The 21,241-nt window shown below is 37.9% G+C and overlaps 1 protein-coding gene across 1 annotated transcript in view; it reads right to left on the reverse strand.

The window, feature by feature from the left end:
- Positions 1 to 1,255: 1,255 nt before the first annotated feature.
- Positions 1,256 to 21,241, reverse strand: part of ADSS2 (adenylosuccinate synthase 2) — a gene marked incomplete at its 5' end in the record, with an annotated part of 37,013 nt that continues 17,027 nt past the window's right edge. The window contains 11 exons of the mRNA XM_084261635.1: positions 1,256 to 2,033; positions 2,782 to 2,931; positions 7,397 to 7,494; positions 8,550 to 8,674; positions 9,100 to 9,254; positions 11,425 to 11,551; positions 13,658 to 13,739; positions 14,341 to 14,448; positions 16,070 to 16,136; positions 18,387 to 18,437; positions 19,137 to 19,205. Coding sequence (XP_084117761.1) covers positions 1,981 to 2,033; positions 2,782 to 2,931; positions 7,397 to 7,494; positions 8,550 to 8,674; positions 9,100 to 9,254; positions 11,425 to 11,551; positions 13,658 to 13,739; positions 14,341 to 14,448; positions 16,070 to 16,136; positions 18,387 to 18,437; positions 19,137 to 19,205 — 1,085 coding nt within the window. The 3' untranslated portion in view covers positions 1,256 to 1,980. The remainder of the gene's footprint in view (positions 2,034 to 2,781; positions 2,932 to 7,396; positions 7,495 to 8,549; positions 8,675 to 9,099; positions 9,255 to 11,424; positions 11,552 to 13,657; positions 13,740 to 14,340; positions 14,449 to 16,069; positions 16,137 to 18,386; positions 18,438 to 19,136; positions 19,206 to 21,241) is intronic.

A 21,241-nucleotide genomic window follows, 5' to 3' on the forward strand; every position in this document is an offset into this window, starting at 1 on the left:
AAATGCCCTTGGGTGCCTCCTACAGCTATAAGACAAGAGAATACTTTGTAATAACGACCTATTGTTCATGTTGCAAGGTCAGTTCCCTCCATCCACTAGAACACAGTAATAACAAGTTTTTTTCCTTCTAAATGAACACTGGAATTTCCTTCACACAGTTGTATCTCTCCTTTTCATCAGGAAACTAGAAAGATATATTTAATTTGTGATGTCCCTTAGCTAGGGAAGGATGGCAACCTTCTCTCCCGGACTGTGAGGCTGACAGCAAAATCAGACCCTCATCCCCTCCAGATAAAAACGAGTATGAGAGCATTTGGTTTTAATGCAGAGGAGAATAATCTTTACATGCAATGCTGACACAAAGGCCTCTCCATATACTTGCCAATTTTCCAGCACACTGTGGAATCCTCCTCTTTCCACATATCACATCAGTAAAACAGACATTCTGCTAACTGCCCTGTCACAGGCAAACAATTCAACAGGAAATGCCCCTTAAATACTATTAGTTTTATCCTTCAACCTTCCTGCTCCTCCTCTTATGATAAGTAATTTAATGTCAACTGGGACAGAAACATCCTACTGAACACCTCAACAGCAGCATCAATCCAGCGAATCTATTCCATGTCAGGCAACACTTGGTTACAGAAGGCATGATCTTGAAGGCCTCCTATCTTCTGTTCTGCATAGCTAAAATCTGCTAAACTGCCCCACCCAATACTTTGTTTCAAAAAAGCCTGTCAGCTTTATTTGAAGTGAAAAGGAAACACATGAATATCATAGTATAGCGTGTAAAAACAAAGTAATTCTAAAACAAAATCTGGAAAGGGAAATCTATGTATTGGGCTGTTACCAGAAGAAAATAGGATTCTTTGGAATATATAATATTGGTTATAAATTAATATAATTCTAGAACATTTCTCAACACTAATAAGCCAAAACATGCCAGATGTCATGAGGTGACTACTTTCCCCACATCTAGAGCAAATGCATTGAATACTTTAAATGTTATTTCTAAAGCATCTTCAATTTATAATTAGAAGAGTGTCGGGTGTCTCCAGAGAACGATCATCTATTGGCTATGTAAAGAGGAATCTAAAAGGGCATCAAAATGTTAAACTTCTCACCAAATATAAATATAACCTCATTTAATTAGGGAAACAGTTTGAGAGATGTGCCTTGGAAGTTGAGAAGCACAGGGCTTTTAAAATACATGGGGGGGAGCGTGGAGAGAAAAAAAGAGTAACATTATAAAACATTTAACTCAAAATCAGAACTGTTCTTTAATAATTGCAAATGAACTTTTTACAATATCAATTTTCTCACTTTCTGGGCACACTTCCTGGTAAACACTTGACTGTCCTCTGCGAGTTACAAAGAGTAAAGTTTTCTGTGTTACACAGCTAAAAAACCCTGGACATTCTGAACAACTTGGCATCACATCTTTTTTTAAAAAAACAGATCACAATAATTTAGACAGCATTTATAGCATTATAAAATCAGAATCCCCCCCCTTTAATCACTCACAAGAGCAGCCATTAAGAATACAACAGCTTTAGGAATACAAATAATGAGGATGTAAAACTATCTGTGCAAAACTGCATTATTTTTTACTGTCTAAAATTTCAGGAAGTAACACCGCCAAAAGCAGAGAGAGGATAACAAACAGTCATGAAAGTAATGCTACCTTAGATTTTCAAACAGGAATTACATTATGAAGTTAATATTAGGTAAAGAAAAAAAAAAATGATGGCACCTTGAGCAACAATGACAAGTGTCCTGGAATTGCAGTTGAACAAGAACTGATACAGGTTCATGTGAAAGTCTCTTTCAGGAGTAGCGATTTATTTGGGGGCATCAACTCTAGCATTGCTTTCCATGCAAAATTCTATCTTCCCAACATCTTTGCTTTGCGGGCTACCAATGCATTTAAGAATGAGCAGTCTTTTGAGGAGTGTGCTTTCTTCCATGCATCTGAAATCTTTAAAACAGCTGGATCATTGATTCCCTGGATTTCCCTACTCCAATCCATTTAACTGCAGGAGAGAAAACAAACTTTTATTATAAGTAATACAACGCAAGATCAGAGTGTATCTTAAGATATGATACAAACTTATCTTCTTAGGCACATATGATCTTAAGTATTGTAGTCTGATGAAAAACAACAGCATATCCTATCAGTATGTTAAGAAATAATAACTAGGTCTGTTGTTCTCCAAGTTAGAATGCACTGGTAGCTTAGGAAAACAGGAACAGTCTTGAAAACGCCATAATAAATAAATCAACTTTTCCAGATCATAGGAAAAAAAAAGATAGATAGATAGATAGAAACTCAGAAAAGTAAAGATCGGCACCATCTGCTAATTCCCAGCTCTGGATGGAACCACAGATTCATCTTTATTAGGGAGCAAAAGAGAAATCTGTCTTTTTGGGGCTCTACTGTCACGTATATTTAATCACATTAATATACCAGTAGTCCCACTGACTTCATAATGGCAGTAGAACTAAACCCCTATTATAACCAATCTGAAAAACATTCAAGTTGTTCAACTGAGGGTTTTATAAGACCCATAGTATAAGCCAAATAAAGAATGCATATAAAAGCTTTTGAAATCTTCCAGAGCAACAGCTAAATACAGATATGAAGAAATAAAACTGTAGCAAGTATCACTAGGAACATCAGAATAAGCACAGCAGCACACAAGCTTTTAGTAATTTGAACGTTCACTGAGGCAAAGTACAGGCCATGAAGTTTAAACCAACAACAAAGCCCATTTTACTTACCAGGAACACCCAACTCCATTTCTATGAAGCGAACGTAATTCTGTGCGTTTACAGGCAGGTCATCAAACGTCCTCGCGTTCGATATGTCCGTATCCCATCCTGGGAGTGTCTCATACTGAACCTCCACCTTATTTAAGACTTCCTGGTTGGCTGAGAAGCAAGCAGGAACAAAAATATTATGCCTACAAAGATTATATATTCTCTAACACTAAACACATAAAGCTTTTTATTCTTTTCTTACACGAAGAGGCTTACTCATAGGGTAATACCAGCACTGAAGTGGCTTAAGTGTCATTTTTTGTTAATACAATCAGAGAAAGAAAAACAATCCAGGATACATCAGGACTAGACTTCAGGAATTCCAGTACTCTCAGTCACATGCGTGTATTTTGCTCAAACCACAATCTCTTCAGTTCAAAAAACAACTTTTCAGGAGAATCACAGAATGTTAGAAGTACTTCCCAAAAATGTTGTGTGGTTCTGTCTTTTTTTCCTGAACAAATATCAAGACCCAACCCCTCCTTCACAAGGGAATTTGGTGATGTGAAAGCAAAATTAGGCACCAGCTTGTACCATGCAGTTAAAGCATATTTTAAATTGGCATAGGAGAGTCCTTTTTACTGAACATAGTCTTAACATGCTTTTTATACACAATAAACTTCTGATACCCCCTGACCCTTTGCCCCAAAATTCTACGAATTTGTCACCTAGTGTGGAATACCACGATGGATCAATAGTAACTGTTCCAATGACTTCTTAAAATAGAAACAGCAAGTATATTCTAGTTTGTCCTTGCTTTAGTAACTTGCCTCAATGTTGTCCATTAACTCACAATTCTGCCATGATTTCAAGTACTGAGAAAGATGCTGAGCACGCTGTTCTGAAATTGAACCATTCCAGTAACTACCTGAACATTAGTCTTGGATGACACTGGGCAGTGAAATAAAAAGCCTTAAGCCTGAAACTTGTCAAAATACATTGATTAAAGAAATGGGAGGTGTGAAGCATTCATTCTTGCCTTCCTGAAAAGGTATGGTTCTGACAAAGGCCCTCTAATTAGTGTTATGTAGGGACCACGGTTCAGATCAAGTCATTCCTGCAAAGACAGATTGTCAAGGTGGGAAAGGGTTTTAGGAGCAAGAGGCACAGCAGATGTGAAATACAAAGCCATGGCTGGTCAACTTTGGTGAGTGCATCACCAACAAACCCAAGCTCACCACACTGAGTAATTTCTATCCTGGTGCAGCTAAGAGTTCCACTGCAGCAATGTCTTAAGGGCAGCCTTTATGAACTAGGCACTTTGGGTGGAAGAGGACTATGCTCTACTGACTTCAAAGCTTGCAACAGTGAAGAAATGTACAAATTTGGGATGGAGATGTTTGCACGTTAAGCTAAATGATCCTGAATTAGTATTTCTCGTAAGCTGGACAAACGGGCACATTAAGGATGCTGGGTTGCAGAGGCCAACCATGATGACATTCCCTTAAATGTCATCAGCAGAAACAACTGAGGTGGTGTCTGCTGTTCAGGTGATCTGTAAAACAGAACAGCTATATTCAAAGTGCAAATCCACAAACTAATCTCTGGACTCTGCAGATGGTCTAGAACGAGACACTAGCCTCCTTTCTGAAGGGGGAAAGCAACTGAACACCTAGTTTTGGAGGTCCCCAAGCATTTTAGCTTTGAAGCCTCTCTGATGAGGCTAGCTGGGAGAAAGCTGAAAGCACTTAGAATTGAATGGTCTAATTTTGTCTACAAACTTCCATTACTCTCTATTAGTTCAATTCCTTCCCCAAAAGAGAGGAGGAAAAAGCAGGGACACATTTCTTGATGTTTCAAATGATTCTCTCCTTTTGCTCCAGCAGGTGTGGTAAAAGATGTGTGGTAAAGATAAGTCATAAACTGGGCTCAGTGTAGTAACAGATGTAGTCACCATCTAGATTTCTCTCTGAGCTTCCCTTAGGGGATTTATCTTTTAAGACTTTCTGGAATATTCCTTATTAACAGCTAAATTAAATAACAGAGAGAGCAGACATAATGGTATCTGGTAGTCTGGTGCTGTAATTTGGAGAGGAAATGATGTAATGTTACTTCAAAAAAAAAAAAAAAAAAAAAAAAAAAGAGACAGCTGAAATTTGGGATCTTGGCACCACTGTAAGAGAAAGATCCTCTGGCAACTTCCAGCAACCGAACATAAAGTCAGATAGGTCAGACCAAAGGCCAACTGAAGCCAGCTGCAAACTTACCAGACATTTTCAGTTCTTTCTTAGCTCTAACTTAACATAACTGTGAGATTCTGAAATGCCCACAGAAATCTAAACTAAATCAACTGAGTGAGACTTGTATGATTCTCTGATCCAGCTGGAAAAAGGAACAATATATGAAATATGGCATGTTTTTTCCCCGAGATGGTGGGCACTGTGTGTGCTTCTAATTTAGAGACAGTCATTTCACAAGAAGGGTAAATCACTAACATCTCCAAGAGAGTGGGAGGGTAGAGGGGAGAGAAAGAAATACCCTGCCAGCAAGAGATTCCCAGACTAGATCTCTTCTAAATTAAATTCAATGTGTCAAAGTGGCAAGTTTAAGAAAAATAAATACACAAGTGTGCAGTATCTAGAGATGAAGACATCAGAAATAATCTAATGGTCTGCAAAACACAGTAAGGCCAGAGTTACCTTTTGGGTTTTTATGGCAGGGGTAATAAGTAACCTGCAGCATATGTGCTGAAAATGCTGCCAAACGTTGAGGAGTATAGCAAAGAGAGAGGTGTGGAACACGGAGGCACTGTGAGAGACAGCATCTTCCAGCGTACCAGAAGTTCAGCTCAAACTGCCTCCTGACACTTAAGGAAGACAGCATGTCAACAGCAAAGAAAACAGCCTCTACTAAATTTCTACCAGAATTCTTAACTGTTCAACAGCAAAGAAAAATACAGTTAGGGATGTGAGACACGTTGTGCTGCTATGGCAAAGGCCAGCTACCTGTTACCTGGGCATTTACGGGGAGCAAAGTCTGCCCTCAGGAGCTGTAACAAGATTACAGTCCCATCCGAGAGACACCGTGAACAGAAGGAGAAGAGAGACAAAAAAGCAATCATCAAAGTCTTAATACTGGAAAACAGAGAAACTTGATTATGTCATCTTTGATGATGCAGTGCCAGAGAAGGTCCTCCTGGCTTGTGCACAAGATATTCCCAACAGCCCCCAGGTTAGATGACAGGGCTACGGATGAAGCATTTACTGAGGAGTACTCAATCCAAACGTGCAATCTCCATTATGTCTGAAGTCTATCTACAGTACCCACAGATTTCCTTAATATTTCGATAAGGGTATCAATTAGGGAATATCTGAGTCTTAAAAGGGGAAAAGGATTCCCTGGTTTAGTGCAGGATGAGTACTCCATTTCCTGAATAAAAGTGCATGCCGTGTCATTCTGCATGTATCCAGGCTCTAAAACTGGCATTTCTGTGTGAAGATACTGGAGGGCAAATCAATTAGAGAACTCCCTCAAGCACATGGAGAAACAGAAGATTTTTTTTTTGTTAATTCCTCTTGAATTTCCCTAACAGAGACGTGCTGTTTTCAAGGGCTGCTGGCAGATCATCACTTATCCCTTCGTACACAATTACATCTTTATACTATATAAATCCTGTCGTGAGTTATATCTGATTACTACAACTGATCTCCTCACCCATGAGAAGTTCTCTGCTGATATCATATGAAAAACTGTAACCTGTGATCAGGCCTTAAACCCTGAGGTAGCAATTAGAATGGAAATGGGCATCTATGCACACATCAGAAAACCAGAAAGCCCAACCTTTTATACTGGTCGATACTCTTGCTTTTTCTGAAGTATCTCTACTGTAGCAAACCAAGAAAGATCCATGAAAACAATGCTTTTTAATATCCAAATATTTTAACAATGCAGGCACATTTTTCAGGTTAAAATCATCACTAAAATGACCACTGTCCTCTAGAGCTATAGTTTCTGTCATGCTACGCCAACGTATGTTGGCTGTGCATCAGAAAATAGCCTTCCTTTCACCCAACTTAACTGCTCACTTCCTCTCCCACCCTTTTCCCCCCCTCTATTTCCATTTCCTAGGTGTGACAGGCTTTTGGCTGCTCTGGCAACCAATAAAGGGAACCAGACTGTTGTAAAAACAACACAGGGAGAGGAAAAACCTAGTTTTTTCAACCCAATCAGTTCTCTAGGGCAATTCACTGCGTGCTCAAATGAAGACTAGAAGAGGGGAGGGATACAGTAGTGAGAGTAAGACACTGGTTTTAGAGTGTGAAACAAACTTCCAAGTTAGCTTGAAGGTAATGCAGGCTGGATAAAGGGAAAGAGATACAGCAGTAACAATATTTACGTTTCAGAAGCTTTATATAGCACTTTGGGTTTTTCTAGTAGGCAAATGACAGTATTTGGTGCTGGTGTTTTTAGGGGGCAGATTCAAGTGTGGTACAGGGCGTCTCTGATGCATCTGGGAAGACATTAATGGTTTGATGCTGAAGTAACACATTCACGTCATAAATTTTACAAGTCAATTGCACTGAATTATCAGACTACGTTTCACCAAACTCTGAAGTTTTTAAACATGCAGTCTTACCAGGAAAATGAGGTATGATTTCACCATCTAGTTTGTATGCAACACCAACTTTGATTTCTGGAAATACATCCAAGATATCCAATTTGGTAAGCGCCAATCTGTAAATAAACATTACTCTGGTTAAACAAGTTCAACAACTCTCATCACACTGCAAAAACACAGCAAAAAAAAAATATTCCTCCACGTTGCAACTGTCTTTCCTTCAAAAAACAGCTCGTATGGCACTAATCTATTTATCTGGTGTGACTTAAAAAGACCAAATCATAACTTAAAACATCCTTTCTGTTACATCTTTAGATCTAGTACCCTAAGAAAGTGGCAACAAAATCAAAGAACAGGTAGTCTCCAATTGCAGTGACAGGTCTATAACTTTAAGTGTTAGAATTTTAATTGGACAGGGTGCTGCCAAGATATTTTATGACCGTTCATTTGAGATGGCTTCATAGCATGATGCCTGTTGCTGTCTGTTCCTGTCCTCTGCCAAATGTTCCTGTCCAACAGTGAAGGCAGCAAAATAATCAAACATTGGTTCTGTAAATACCTGTCTGCATCATCATCATAACAGAAAATAGTAAAAACTTAAATAAAGCATATTTACACAGTTTAATCGACTAGAAATTTTACATGAGTTTTGTTTCAGGCACCTAACTTTTCATTTTAATTAAAATCTGAAAGTCATACCCAAGTTTTCCACATTTACAGGTGCTGCTGAAGATACTGATGGGTTCCCAGCTGTCTTATTTTGGAAACAAACTCATAGAACAACCTCCCACAAACTATATCAGGTTTTAAGGCCCTTGTAATGCACTTAATTTGGTTTGCATTTGGTGAGACAGGAGGGGATGAAGTAGCTTGAAGCATCAAGTATCAAGATACCTAAGTGCTTCTCAGATCATTTTAAATGAGAAATAATGATGTATTATAAGCAAAGAAAAATGTATGAGCGTGAAAATAACCAACATAAAACACATTTAATGCTAGGAAAAATGAGGGACACTTAACTGATCAAAATATCAACACAACCAATAAATCAAAGCTAACAGTCTGAATGCTACTGACATGCAGTAACATTCACATGTACAATTTACAGTCATCTGCAGCCTTTCAAAGTTTATGTCAAGTTGGCAACTGACAAGCTGCCAGAGTAACTCACGCAGTAAATCCGTTAATCATGTAGGCGTATCGGAGCAACACGAGGTCCAGCCAGCCACATCTTCTCTTTCTACCAGTGGTAACACCAAACTCTTTACCTCTCATTTGCAGCAATTCTCCGATTTCCTAACAAAGAGTAATACTATTACATGAGCCTTTTGAAATTTTATTTGCAATACATGATGCAGGTGCATACTTAACAACATTTTACAGTACTGTGAATTACATTAAAAGCTTTTCCCCTGATTTTTCACAAAGCTGTCCTCTGGGATGAAGATACAAATTCAAAACGCTGTTTTTAGTTCAAGGGAACACTATTTGAGCAAATCCCTCAACATTTGATCCTGCTCTAACTTTCTATTCCATGGGAAGGCCTGAGAAATAGACAATCAGCTTTGGCAGTCCTGTAAGCTCAGTCTAGAATCAAAAAGAACGAGACATCCAGCTGCACTGCCACCACCTACTTGCGTTTAACCAGGAACAAACACAAGACAGACACACCAAGTTATTTTACCCAGCTACAGGTCACGTCTCGGGCTGGTAATACTCACATTGTTTTGTTCTGTAGGAAAGGCACCAATTCCAACTCTGGTTGTATATGCTTTCACAACTCCATACACTTCCCCAACATTCTGCGGTGGCATGCCCAGACCTGTACACACACCTCCAACTGTGCAGTTTGATGAAGTCACAAAAGGATATGTGCCTATTTTTTTTAAAAAAAATATCACATAAAAATTATTAAAACACTGGTTTTGAAGTACTGATAAAAATCTAACCTGGTGAGGAATAGTACCTGCATTACACTTACCTATGTTTTACAACACTAAAAACCAAAACAGAACACAAAAAATGTATTTTGCAGTCAAGAACATAAATAATGAGCTCTTAGAAAACCATGCTTTGCTATCTTATATAAAAATACACTCAGCTAAACAAACAAAGTGAAAATTTTATGGGACACACTTAAAAAAAAGGGTACTAAAACATCAGAAAACACAGGTTTACCATTTTTTATTTTGTGAGAAAAGATAAAATACAAGCTCTATAAACTGGTCAGCACATTAGGATAAGAAACTGCAAAGAGATCTATAATTCTGGAAAGACCAATTTTGCTTACATAATCAAATTTTTACAATTATTTCTATAGTTAAAGAAAATTAAAGAAAGAAAAAAAAAAAAGACTCCTGGAATATAGTCTGGTTCATCAGTGGTGAGAGTTTGTTTCTAGCTAAATGTTCAGCCCTCATCCAAAAAGCAGCAGGCGCAGAGAAAACTAAAGTGTTCAAAAAAATCCTTAGGTTTACACTTTGGGTTTTCTTAAAGCAATAGAAGATGAATCAGAGCATGCCAGTCCTTCCTCGATTTGAATTTAGAACAAATGCTTCAGGCAGACAGCAACTGCAAACAAGTGAGAGACTTCTACCTCACACTTCAGACTTTTCCCCCCAGTGTAAAAGGAACAGCCAAGACTAAAGGATCTGAAAGCAATACAGACAACTTTAAAAAGTCCAAATCCTTCAGAGACTCTTCAGTGAGGCTTTGCAGACTAGCTTCGGGTATCTCTAGCTTTGGTTGCTTAACTTAAATCTCTCAAGAGAGAGCCACAGGGATGCAGGTGACAGTAACAGCAGTCCTGCAATACTAATTAGTCTTTAACTTTCTTAGGAGACAGTAGTCAAGTTCTTCTTTACTGACAGGTAAATATAGCTAGTGGGTGTCACACAGTCAATGAGACAATTGTTACTCATTCTCAGCTCCCAGCCTGGTATACTGACATTGGTTTATTCTCACTCCATGTTTAAAGACACAGAAGACCACACTCTCCCACCCCCAGACACATGAGAGCTTCATCGCATGCTCCAGGAAAGCAGGATGGGCTACACTACTCACAAAAAACATCCCCTTAAGAGTTTTCTGCAGGTATCTTAGTTTTGCCTCAGACATTTCCCTGCAACAAGTGTATTGGAAGACTTATTTCCTTTTTTTTTTTTTTTTAAAGTTGTTAATAAAAAAGTTTCTTTCAATATTCACATTACCACAGGAAAATATGGCACTTACTCTCACAGTGACTAGTTTTAAGCCTATCTTCCTCTTAAAAGAGGAGGCCTTCACACTCAACACATCTGAAAATGCCCAGTATCGGCACTCCTATCAGGTGAATGCAGAGCATGTGCCACTTTTGTGTTGGTTTGACAGCAGTCTTTGCAGGCTTCGTTTTCACTCTTCAACATCTTTCCAACAAAAGTCATGCAGTTACAAGCAACCAATTTGCTTATACCTATACTGAGGTAAAATAATTATCTGTCCTTACAATACAATGATAACAAACATCATAATCTCATTTAAAAAAAACCCCACAAAACTCTTTCTACTGAGAAGCTTCTAATGTAACAGAATTCCAGCATTTTAACAAAATGTGCACCATTTTTAATTTCAAATTGATTGGGGTAGTCTTTTCACTCTTGCCTCATTAGCAATCCAGATTCTCAAATCTTTCCTTACACTGCCAACAAGTATTTTGCCTGTATACTTTGCCTTGTCAAAAGTCTCTGGTTTTCTTCTCCAGGGTTTTCCACAGATGTATACAACTGAGTTATTTTACATGAAGTGTATAGACACTGAACTAATAGCTACGCTGTATTTAAGAAGAGTCACCTTTACTGTCATTAAAATAATTAATCTTGGGAGAGCATAAAGCTTCTTGAAATAATTTAACTAAAAATTCCTACACACATACCCCCAAATTATTTGCTAGCCATAGCAAAAAATACTTCTGCCATAAGTACAGCTAAGCACAGAAGAGCTTGTACTTAGTGTTCCTCATTCACGACACCAGTATGTAGCAACATGTGTCTCAAAAAGGTTATACCTACCAAAATCTATGTCCAACAGTGCTGCATTTGCACCTTCTACTAAGATCTTCTTTGGTGGTCCATGTAAAGCCTCATACATGAAATAAACACCATCCTTTACCATCGGTTTTATTTTTTCCATGCAGCCCTGAATGACACAAAATACCATTATATAGCATAATTTCATTATGATAATGCCAGCCAGAGTACAAGCTCTATTGCTCTCTCAAAACAATGCTTGTGTTCCTTTTGAAAAGGAAAAGCAAACAGACATGTTAAATATGCCACAATACGTGAACCAGGGAAGGAAGAACACTACACGGATTTACACAATGGACATGTACGATTTTCCTACAAGGAAAGAAAGAAAACTAGAGGAAAAAGGAAAAAAAAATCCCAAACTTTTGAAATGCCTCAGAAATATTCAAGCCCGAGTATAATCACAGCCCTTCACTGTATTCAGTATTTCATCTCCAAATGTTAAAAATTTCTCCCCAAAAGCCACCATGTAGGGAATTCAACTTCTGGCCATCTGAAGCCAACAAATGTACACAACTGGAAAGCAGCACTAATGTGTAATATATATATACACACACACACAGATATGTCTGTAAGTAGAAGTAAACAGTTACTTATTGGAATTAAGGGTCAAGTGCCTGAACAATACAAAGCTGTAGCTGGGTATAAGTCACCATTAACATTCAGTCGAACACATGGGTACACAGCCTTTTTCCCCCCTTCACAACATATGGAAGTTTATTTCTAGTCATTCACTTCACATGAAGTGTAACATTTTGTCTTTCAGAATCAAATCAAGTGCGTGAGGAAAAACCAAACATTAAGTGCAAATAAATTTTCTTAAGCTACAAATGCTTATTATGTCTCCACCCCAACAATGAGTTTCAGATATTCTGTAACCCTGATCTGTATTAAGTAAACAATAAAGCTTTATAAAACACTCACTCAACTGTAACTGATTTTTAAGTCTAATATTGATAAAAATACTGTAACTCAACACACGCAACAGGTACTATTTAAAGAAAGACAAACAGAAGTACTGAGAACTGCCATGCTGGAACTAGTAAATTGAGTTAAGTTGCAACTAAAAATACCAGAAGGATGATTTCTTTGGCCTGATGTACTGAAAGAATTAAACATATAAGTGTCCGTGCCCTTACACGGCATGGTTGAAATTTTCTAAGGGGTAAAAGAAGGTCTCAAAGTTGCTATAAAATGTATGAACAACATGCCTGGGTAAAGCTAAGATACCTGGCAATATTTTTTAAGTAAGAACTTGGGTCCACTACAAAAAAGAAAACAAAACAAAACAAAACAAAAAAACCAAAAAACAAACACCAAAAAAAACACACAACAAAAAACCCCAAAAACACTCTATATAAGGCAATGGGAAATCTCTGAACTTTCCCAACTGCAGGGAAAACATCAAATTAGAATTTATAATTAACCACAATATTAGTGGTCAGGCTTCGTTAGGGTTCAGTCTTTTTTCAGTGGTGCCCAGTCACAGGACAAGAGGCAATGGGCATAACTTGGAAATAGGAAGTTTCACCTCAACAGGAGGAGGAACATTTTTACTGTGAGGGTAGCAGAGCACTGCAACAGGCTGCCCAGAGAAGTTGTGCAGTCTCCTTCTCTGGAGACACTGAAAACCTGCCTGGATGTTGACCTGTGCAGCCTGCTGCGTAGGTAATCCTGTTCTGGCAGGGGGGACTGGCCTAGATGATCTCCAGAGGTCCCTTCCAACCCCTGTCATTCAGTGATTAGTCTGCTGGTATCAACTTACATTTTTCTATTTTATTAGGGTGGATTTTTTCCTTAAGGCTCTTTACTTCAAGTGATTTATGTCAGTTCTTAAGTTTCTAACACAAGGGATTAATATTCTGCTTTACAAAGAAACACACCTTCCCCAACCACAATCTTTTTTTTTTTTCCCCTCCTAGCCAGTAAGTTTGAGCAAGTGGAAGTCAAAAATAATTCTCCCCATAAAAGCCTTTTTTTAAAGTTGACAGCATTTCTCTTGAAACCAAGTGTTGAAAGGCTATGTAACACGAGGTCAGAAGTGCCTTGAAGGATGCCAGCAGCCTCTTTAAAACGGATCCATACTGATCTCTCGTGATACACATTATGTTTTAACTCCTCTCACAAGCACAAGTGTCAGTCACCAAGAGATTTACACACCAGTAACTGCACACAGCAGCCATACCATTTACCAGACAGACAGGAACAGACTTACCTTGAGCTTCTTCAGCTCCCCTTCAATGTCTATCTCTAAGGTAGGGTATATCGCTTTGTACTGATTGGCTAACACTTTGAACCTGCAAGGCAAAAAGGCTGCACTAAGGTTTTGGTCTGTTTGTTTTCCTTCTCACACTCCCACCACCCTTAGGTTTTGCTGGTTACACACCTGACTAAGCAGTTTTGAACAATGAAATATTTTAATAAATTCACAAAATTCTACTCAACATTATTTTTGTATTTGTGTGGTTTAACCCCAGTCAGCACTAAGCACCACACTGCCACTTGCTCACTCCTCCTCCCCCAGTGGGATGGGAAGGAGAATGGAAAAAAAAAATCATGGGCTCAGATACAATTTAATAGCTGTCCTGGCTGGGGTCTCCCAGCTTTTTGTGCCCCTGGCAGGGTGTGAAAAGCTGAGAGGTCCTTGACATAGTGTAAGCACTGGAACTACCTACCAACAACTGAAACATCAGTGTGGTATCAGCATTACTCTCACCCTAAATCCAAACCACAGCACCATACCAGCTACCAGAAAAAAAACCCTAAATTTATCCCAGCTGAAACCAGGAAAATACAGCAAAATATTTTTAATTTAAAAGGTAACAGCAACCAGACATAATGCCTTACCCAGAATCTCAAAGCTATGCTTACAACTGTGCATTAAAATACAAAAGTTACCTCTCAGAAAATTCATCGAAATCAGAAACAAGGTCACACATTCTGAGTCCACTTCGAGCTGCCTTTGAAGAATAGACTGGACCAATTCCTTTCTTGGTAGTTCCCAAACTTTTAAAAGATAATAACAGCAGTTAGTCTTGATATAAAGCTAATGCGTTCTTAGCATAAAATTAAATGTTAATTGCAAGCATTTAGAACCTTGTTCCAGGTATTTAAAACACGAGGTATTTTTAGTATACAACTTAGTTGCAGCATATCACTCTTTATAGACATAAATTACCTTCCACATACTTCTGGTTGTAAATCAGTAACTTTCCATACTTTAGTGAACTGTTAGGCATTTATTTGTATACAATTCCCACTTTTACAACAGCTGATATACACATACTGGCTCATTAAAAGTATATTTTTTCCATATATTTATTATTTATTTTATTCCTGTTTACAAGTAATGACACAGCTGATACAGCACAGTCAAGTGTGAAAATGACCCAGTGTAAAAACAATGACAAGTTATCACTCAATAGCAACCTATGTGAGACTCTCTTTTAAAGGTTGTTATGAATGATACTTGTTTACAAGTCTCTAAGGAAGACTGAATTAATTTTCAGCCACACAGACAAGCTTCCAAGAAGAAAGATTCCATTTACTTCTATCTCAGAAGTCTATAGTGTTGCATTACTTTCCAGCTGTAAACATTCTAGTTAATTCTGCCAGCTTTTTCCCCATCCCCAAGAATTAAGAAACTACTTGGGTATGACAAGTTGGAAACATAGCAGCTAGTTTCTGGAAGTTTCAAAAGCTTCATTCTGAAAGTCAGTAGCAGCGTGTAATAGACAATATGACCACTGACATGCACTTCTGACAAGGAAGCATCATGAAATACCACATTAGGTATATCAGACTTTTTGGTGATTTGGAGATGACAAAGAGGTCCTTCAATCTTCCCAAACAGAAATACATTTTTACAGAAACACATACCTCCAGTAAGCAATTTAAACATTAATAAACAGGAACCCTTTTTATAAAGCAAATTAGGAACTTCTTCATAAAGCAGAGTATCATTATCAGAATTTATTGAGAATATGAAAACTACATTAATGAGGATCATACAAAGATGAGCTGAGGGCTTGAGCACCTCACTTAAGAGAACACGCTGAGAAAGTTGGACTTGTTCAGCCTGGAAAAGAAAAGGCTCCAGGGAGAACTTATTGCAGCCTTCTAGTAGCTAACTGAGGCTTACAGGAAAGCTGGAGAGAGGCTGTTTACAAGGAAGTGTAGTGACAGGACAAGGGGTAATGGCTTTAAACTGAGAGAGTAAATTTAGATGAGCTATAAGGAAGAAATTCTTCTCTATGAGGGTGATGAGGCCCTGGTACAGGTTGCCCAAACAAGCTGTGGCTGCCCCAACCCTGGCAGTGTTCAAGACCAGGTTGGATGGGACTTTGAGCTACCTGGGCTAGTGGACGGTGTCCCTGCCAATGCCAGGGCGTTGGGACTAGGTGATATTTAAGGTCCTTTCCAAGCCAAAGCGTTCTGTGACTCTATGATCATCTTTTGCTAGCCACTGGAGAAAAAGAGTCTAAGAAATGATCCCTGCATACTCCACACTGTAAAGTTAAAGGTGTTTTTTTTTTCCCAAAACTTCATAACAATAACAGAAATCCAGTGTATTAAATCATATGTTTATACTAAGTCATCCTGTGGTTGACAAAATAAAACTACCTACTTCTTTCCTGCTTGTTCTTGCCTCTGTTGCTCTTGGATGCCATCAGCAGCTTGGTGGAAATCAAACACTAAGAAAATAAAAACAATTTAAATAGAAAACTTGTGTGAAATTACTCCATTAGTAATGATTTCTTCAAACCAACTCCAGCCCTATTTATCAACACGGAAAACAAAAATATAAACACTGAAAAGAGGCAAATAAAATGACAGGTTTTCTCCCCTTTTACAAGTTACATTTTTTCCACAGGAAAGAGTTCTGAGTTTTTTCAGAAATGTTTTAAGTGTTTATTTGGTAGAATACTTGCCAACTGTGTATACACCTCCTACAGAATAACTAAGCTATTTCAGCTATGTAGTTGCCCAAAAGAATGCACGGACAACAAAGAAAACATGAAGCTAAGCCAAAAAGCAACCCCAAAAATCAAAAACCTGGAAAACCGGTTATAGTAAAAAAAAAAAGTCATCCTGCTGGAATTTAAGGTAGGAACTTCAAATAAACATTCTTCCTCATTCCAAAGATTTCTTAAACCATTTTCATTTCATGTTTTAGGCAACATCAATTAAAATATACCCGGAAACACAAATGTTCCCATCAACGCCTGTTATGTAAACAGAAGCTATCTTCACAAGCCATATTTTTTTTTTTAAAGCATTACATATTATTAATGAAAAAGATTATGCAAAGAATACTTTGTACCAATCCTTTGTCTACCATAAAAGAAAAATAAAATCTGAAGTGACTCATGTCAAACTCTAGTAGTGGTGCAACAGTTAGCAGGTTAAAAGCAGCCAGTTTATTTCTCTAAAGTACTAGCTCTTCATAGTAAAACTAAAAATCTACACATTACACCGGAAAGACTGAAAACTTTTCAAGACACAGACTCATTTAAGTAAGTACTCTAGTCTCTGTAGAACAGAAGCGCTTTTCCTTGTCTGCCTTACCAATTTTTTGTGTGTGTTTATTTCCAGACATCTCTGTATTTACAGGGATTATATTATCACCAGCACCTTCAACATATTTTTGGTTCAGCTTCTGTTACAGTCTAATCATTCACGGACCACCAATGTGCATTTTAGAGAAGGTATATTTATCATGGTAACAGATACCCAGTCACCAAAACTTTCTGAACAGAAGCATTCTGAAAGTTTGTTTCTGTTAAGAGATTGAATGATTAAGAGTGACAGTCAATAGCCACTCCTTTTTACTCAGGACTTGTTTAGCTACAATAACTTCACAGTACTGCCCTTGCAACAAAACTGTCACAAAGCAGTTTTTCTATTAATCTATAGTCATTTCCAAGAAATTCACCTACAGTAATTCTATTTTCAGAAAGGGTTTTAGTAACTTATGAATAGTTACTCAACTATTTCAAACTCTGTAGTTACTCCAAAGCAAAAACATATTTATTCTGAAATAACACATTAACTAAGTTATCAGTTAAAAAACCAACAAAACAACCCACAACTGAAAATGCACAACAAAAAGCAAAATAAAAAGCAAAACCTTTTTTCCTGGCGTTATAATTTTTCATCTGATAAAGACCTAAAAAGTTTACATCTTTAGAAAGTGACTGCCAGAGCAGCAGTAAGTCCATTTCTTAATACACATGGCTACATAATTGTTATATTATAATATCTAAAGATCTAATTTAAAAGATGAATTTATGTAATAAAATCTGTCCTAGAGGCGATAAAGGAAGAGCCTCTGAAGCTCTATGTTCGTGATTTGGTCTCTACAAACACTGTTTGACTCAAGGCTCTAAACTGCAGAGCTGCCTGGAACACTGGCTGGAATCAATGCTTGACTGATGAGCTCCCCACGCGGAGCCATTCTCTCCATCTCCCTGGAGCCATTCTCTCCATCCCCCTGTACGTGGCAATCTGCATGGCAAGGAGCCCATCAATTTGGAAGTTACACCCAGTCACATGGTTTCCCCCACAAAAAAGTTGCTCTAAACAACCCTGCTCAGAAATGGGGAAATGAATCCTTCAGTCAACTCACTTCTGAACTGCTTTTTGACTGCCCTGCACCTCTAAGCTTTGGCTTGTAAAGCCAATCTGCTTTCCTGGATAGGTTATGCTTATGGGATAGGATTAAAGAGTCACTAGAATATGAACCTGTGAGGATCCTGGATGATGAACGACTTTTTTTTTTTTCTAGGATCTTCAAAAACACAGCAGCATATTATAAAAATAATCCAAAGAAGAATACATACCTAGATAAAGAGATGGCCAAAATTCTCATGCATTTACTGCCATGAAAAGTTCAGCAAAAACAGATTAACAAAAAATTCAAAGAAACATAACAAGGTACTTACCAATATGAGCCCTATCAGAAATTATTAGCCTTTTCTCCCAGCCTTCTAGCCCTTAAAAGACAAAATCAAATACTTCAAATTATGTTTTGTACAGCATTTTTGCCTTCTGATGTATAAACAATAAATACTTCTCATGTTTACTCTTCAGTGAGTCTATTCAAATACTGAGAAGTCACATTCCAGAGGAAAGAAGTAGATCTCAATAATTAAAACTTGGCATTCAGCTTATAAATCTGAACAAGTGAGGCTTATCTGACAAAGAATTTTAGCTAGTCTACTAGTTCCACAATTTCAGCAATCAATCAGCTTTTTCATTTTGAATAACCTAGACCACTGGTTCACCTCACTTACGGGAGATCGCTGCCAAGCGTGGCCACAGACATAACAGAGCGTGTCCAAAAACTGAATTTTGAAACAAGAAGCATTTGCTTACAATAAGACATCTCATCAAATGGTACACTAACATGGTAACAGGTAAAAATAACTATCAACAGGTAAGAAACTTGAACAAGTTTCATTTCTTAACTGCTTTAAGCAAAAAAAATTTAAAATGTCTGCAGATAGTTCAGATTTAAAAGATGTTCTGGGATTTCTAAAGAGCCTACTGTCAGAAAATGGCAGCTAAATGGAAATTGGAAAAAACACACTATGTATAACCTCTACAGAGGTTATAATTTATATATATTTTACCTAAATATTTTGAGAACCACACAAACTATTTTAAGAGTAGTATCTTGAGATTTTTCTCACCTTTTCCTTTCTCTAAGTTTTTTTCAGCTTCTTCAAAGAGTCCTGGCAGATGAATTACAACGCCATTTCCTGAAGAAAACCATTACACAAAATTTAATGAATTATGTTTTGTGTTGAGCACAGAGAAAATATTCCAAACAATTCAAAAACACTTCATGTCTTGTATGCAGAGGGTTTAAGTTTTTTAAGTTTCAAAACATTGCCATTTTCATGCTTTGAAATTTGTCTGTAAAAGAATGGTTCACATCAGAAGTACCATTTCTAACTACGTGCATTGAATCTTTTAATAAACTCAACAAACTTTCAATTTAGATCAGGACAAACTGTAACAGCATCGTGGGACAGTCCAGACTGTAACTTCCTCTTCCTCATATCTAAAATGTAAGTTCCGTCTTTGTACTTCATTTTAATAACCCTATTGTTTTTTAAAAGCTTAGCACATTTCTCTCATCATAATAAACACTAGCATCCCTCAGGCACTCTTCTGCTGTAAATAGAATATTCCGTAAATAGAGTTGGGGTTGTTAATAGACTAGCAAAAATAGCAGAGGAAAAAGCTCTATCAAAAGCAAACTCTGTTTCCTACAGCTGTCACATTGCTCACAAAAAGACTGCTGGCTCATAAAAATTAATCAGCATCACTGAGTGCCTAAGAAGGAGCATTTCATACTGCAAAACTGAACCATCTTAAGGTCACACCAACCTCAGTAGATCAGTAAATCCAAAACTATCAGTATGATAACATCCAGCTAAAAATTAAGTGACCTGCCCTTTGAAATTATTTGCATAACACCTAGTTTTACATAGATAAAAGCATTCTAAACACCAAAATACAAAGTACTTAAGACTTCTTCACTATGACCTTCATGCTAATGTCCTGATCAATAGTAATTATCTATTATAATACTCCAACCATTTTGCCCTTGCCTTTTTGCACATCTGTCACCCACCCCCCCTGCCCCCCTGTTTTTTTAACCCTCAGTGGAATCTGAAGCCAGATTTTTCCATGAGTCCACCAAAGAAAACATAGCAAACAGGCATCCTTTTATACTACTTTCAAGCAATAACCTTTTAAAGAAACATAATACACTAACACATCAAAAGAGAATAAAAGTAGCATCCTGCCCTGTCCTAGCCTTCTTTGGCAGGGATGTTGGACTCAATCTCTGAAGGTCCCTTCCAACCCCTAAAATTCTGTGAATCTGTGAATCATCTGCCACAGACCTCAAAACTAGAAGCAGTTAACATCCCAACCTGCCCTTCATCAGAGCAAACCTATTTCCACACCCATTGACTCAACTTCTGTAGTATTAAGCAGGGCAAGAGCTCCAAAACTATCCTAGTATCCAGTCACAATGTAACACTTGAAAAGAGGCAATTAACCACCATTTCCCATCAAACAAAGAGTTAATCCTGACTGCAAGTACAGAGTCACAAGGCGGACCCAAGAATTCAGCAAGTACTATTTGTGAATCAAGTAACTTACACAGAGGCTGTTCGGTTGCTACGCTGTTCAGCAAACTGTCAGTGACCACTTACTCTTGGCACACGTACCAAGTTGAGAGGCAAGTCTACAGACTCAAAGCAACTAGCTATGCAGGAAGAAGCAGTAGGAAGAGCATGGCAATAGAGTCCTGACTTGGAGAAGTATGCTGTGTAAGGGGGACAGGAGTTCTGGGTATTACAAAAAAATCAGTGTGATAGGTCATAGCCTTTAGTGACCCAGAGACTCACCCAATTTGTGGAGCAGCACACAAGCACATACGTGGTTACAATGCCTTGTAGGCGTGTTTTATATTTACCTTCATTTTCAGGTGGAAATTTTAAGGGCTACACTGCATTAACAACTAGGTTGGTCATACAAGTAATCCGAATTAAAAAAGAACACCATACGTGGGATTGAAAACCGGATTCCAAGAGGGACGGAGGAGTAAGTAGGATTGTAGGGACAAGACGACACCCCTTTTCAGGAAGCAAACAGATCAGAGATCCTGACATCAGATAGTACTGCAGCTCCCTCAGACTTTCTAAGCTCAGACAGAGCTTCTTGGTAAGAACTATATAGTTTATTAGTCTTTTAGAGTCAGCATTCATTTCACAATGCT

This window comes from Gallinula chloropus (genome assembly GCF_964237585.1).
Source record: "Gallinula chloropus genome assembly, chromosome: 3".
In the NCBI taxonomy this organism is placed as follows: domain Eukaryota; kingdom Metazoa; phylum Chordata; class Aves; order Gruiformes; family Rallidae; genus Gallinula; species Gallinula chloropus.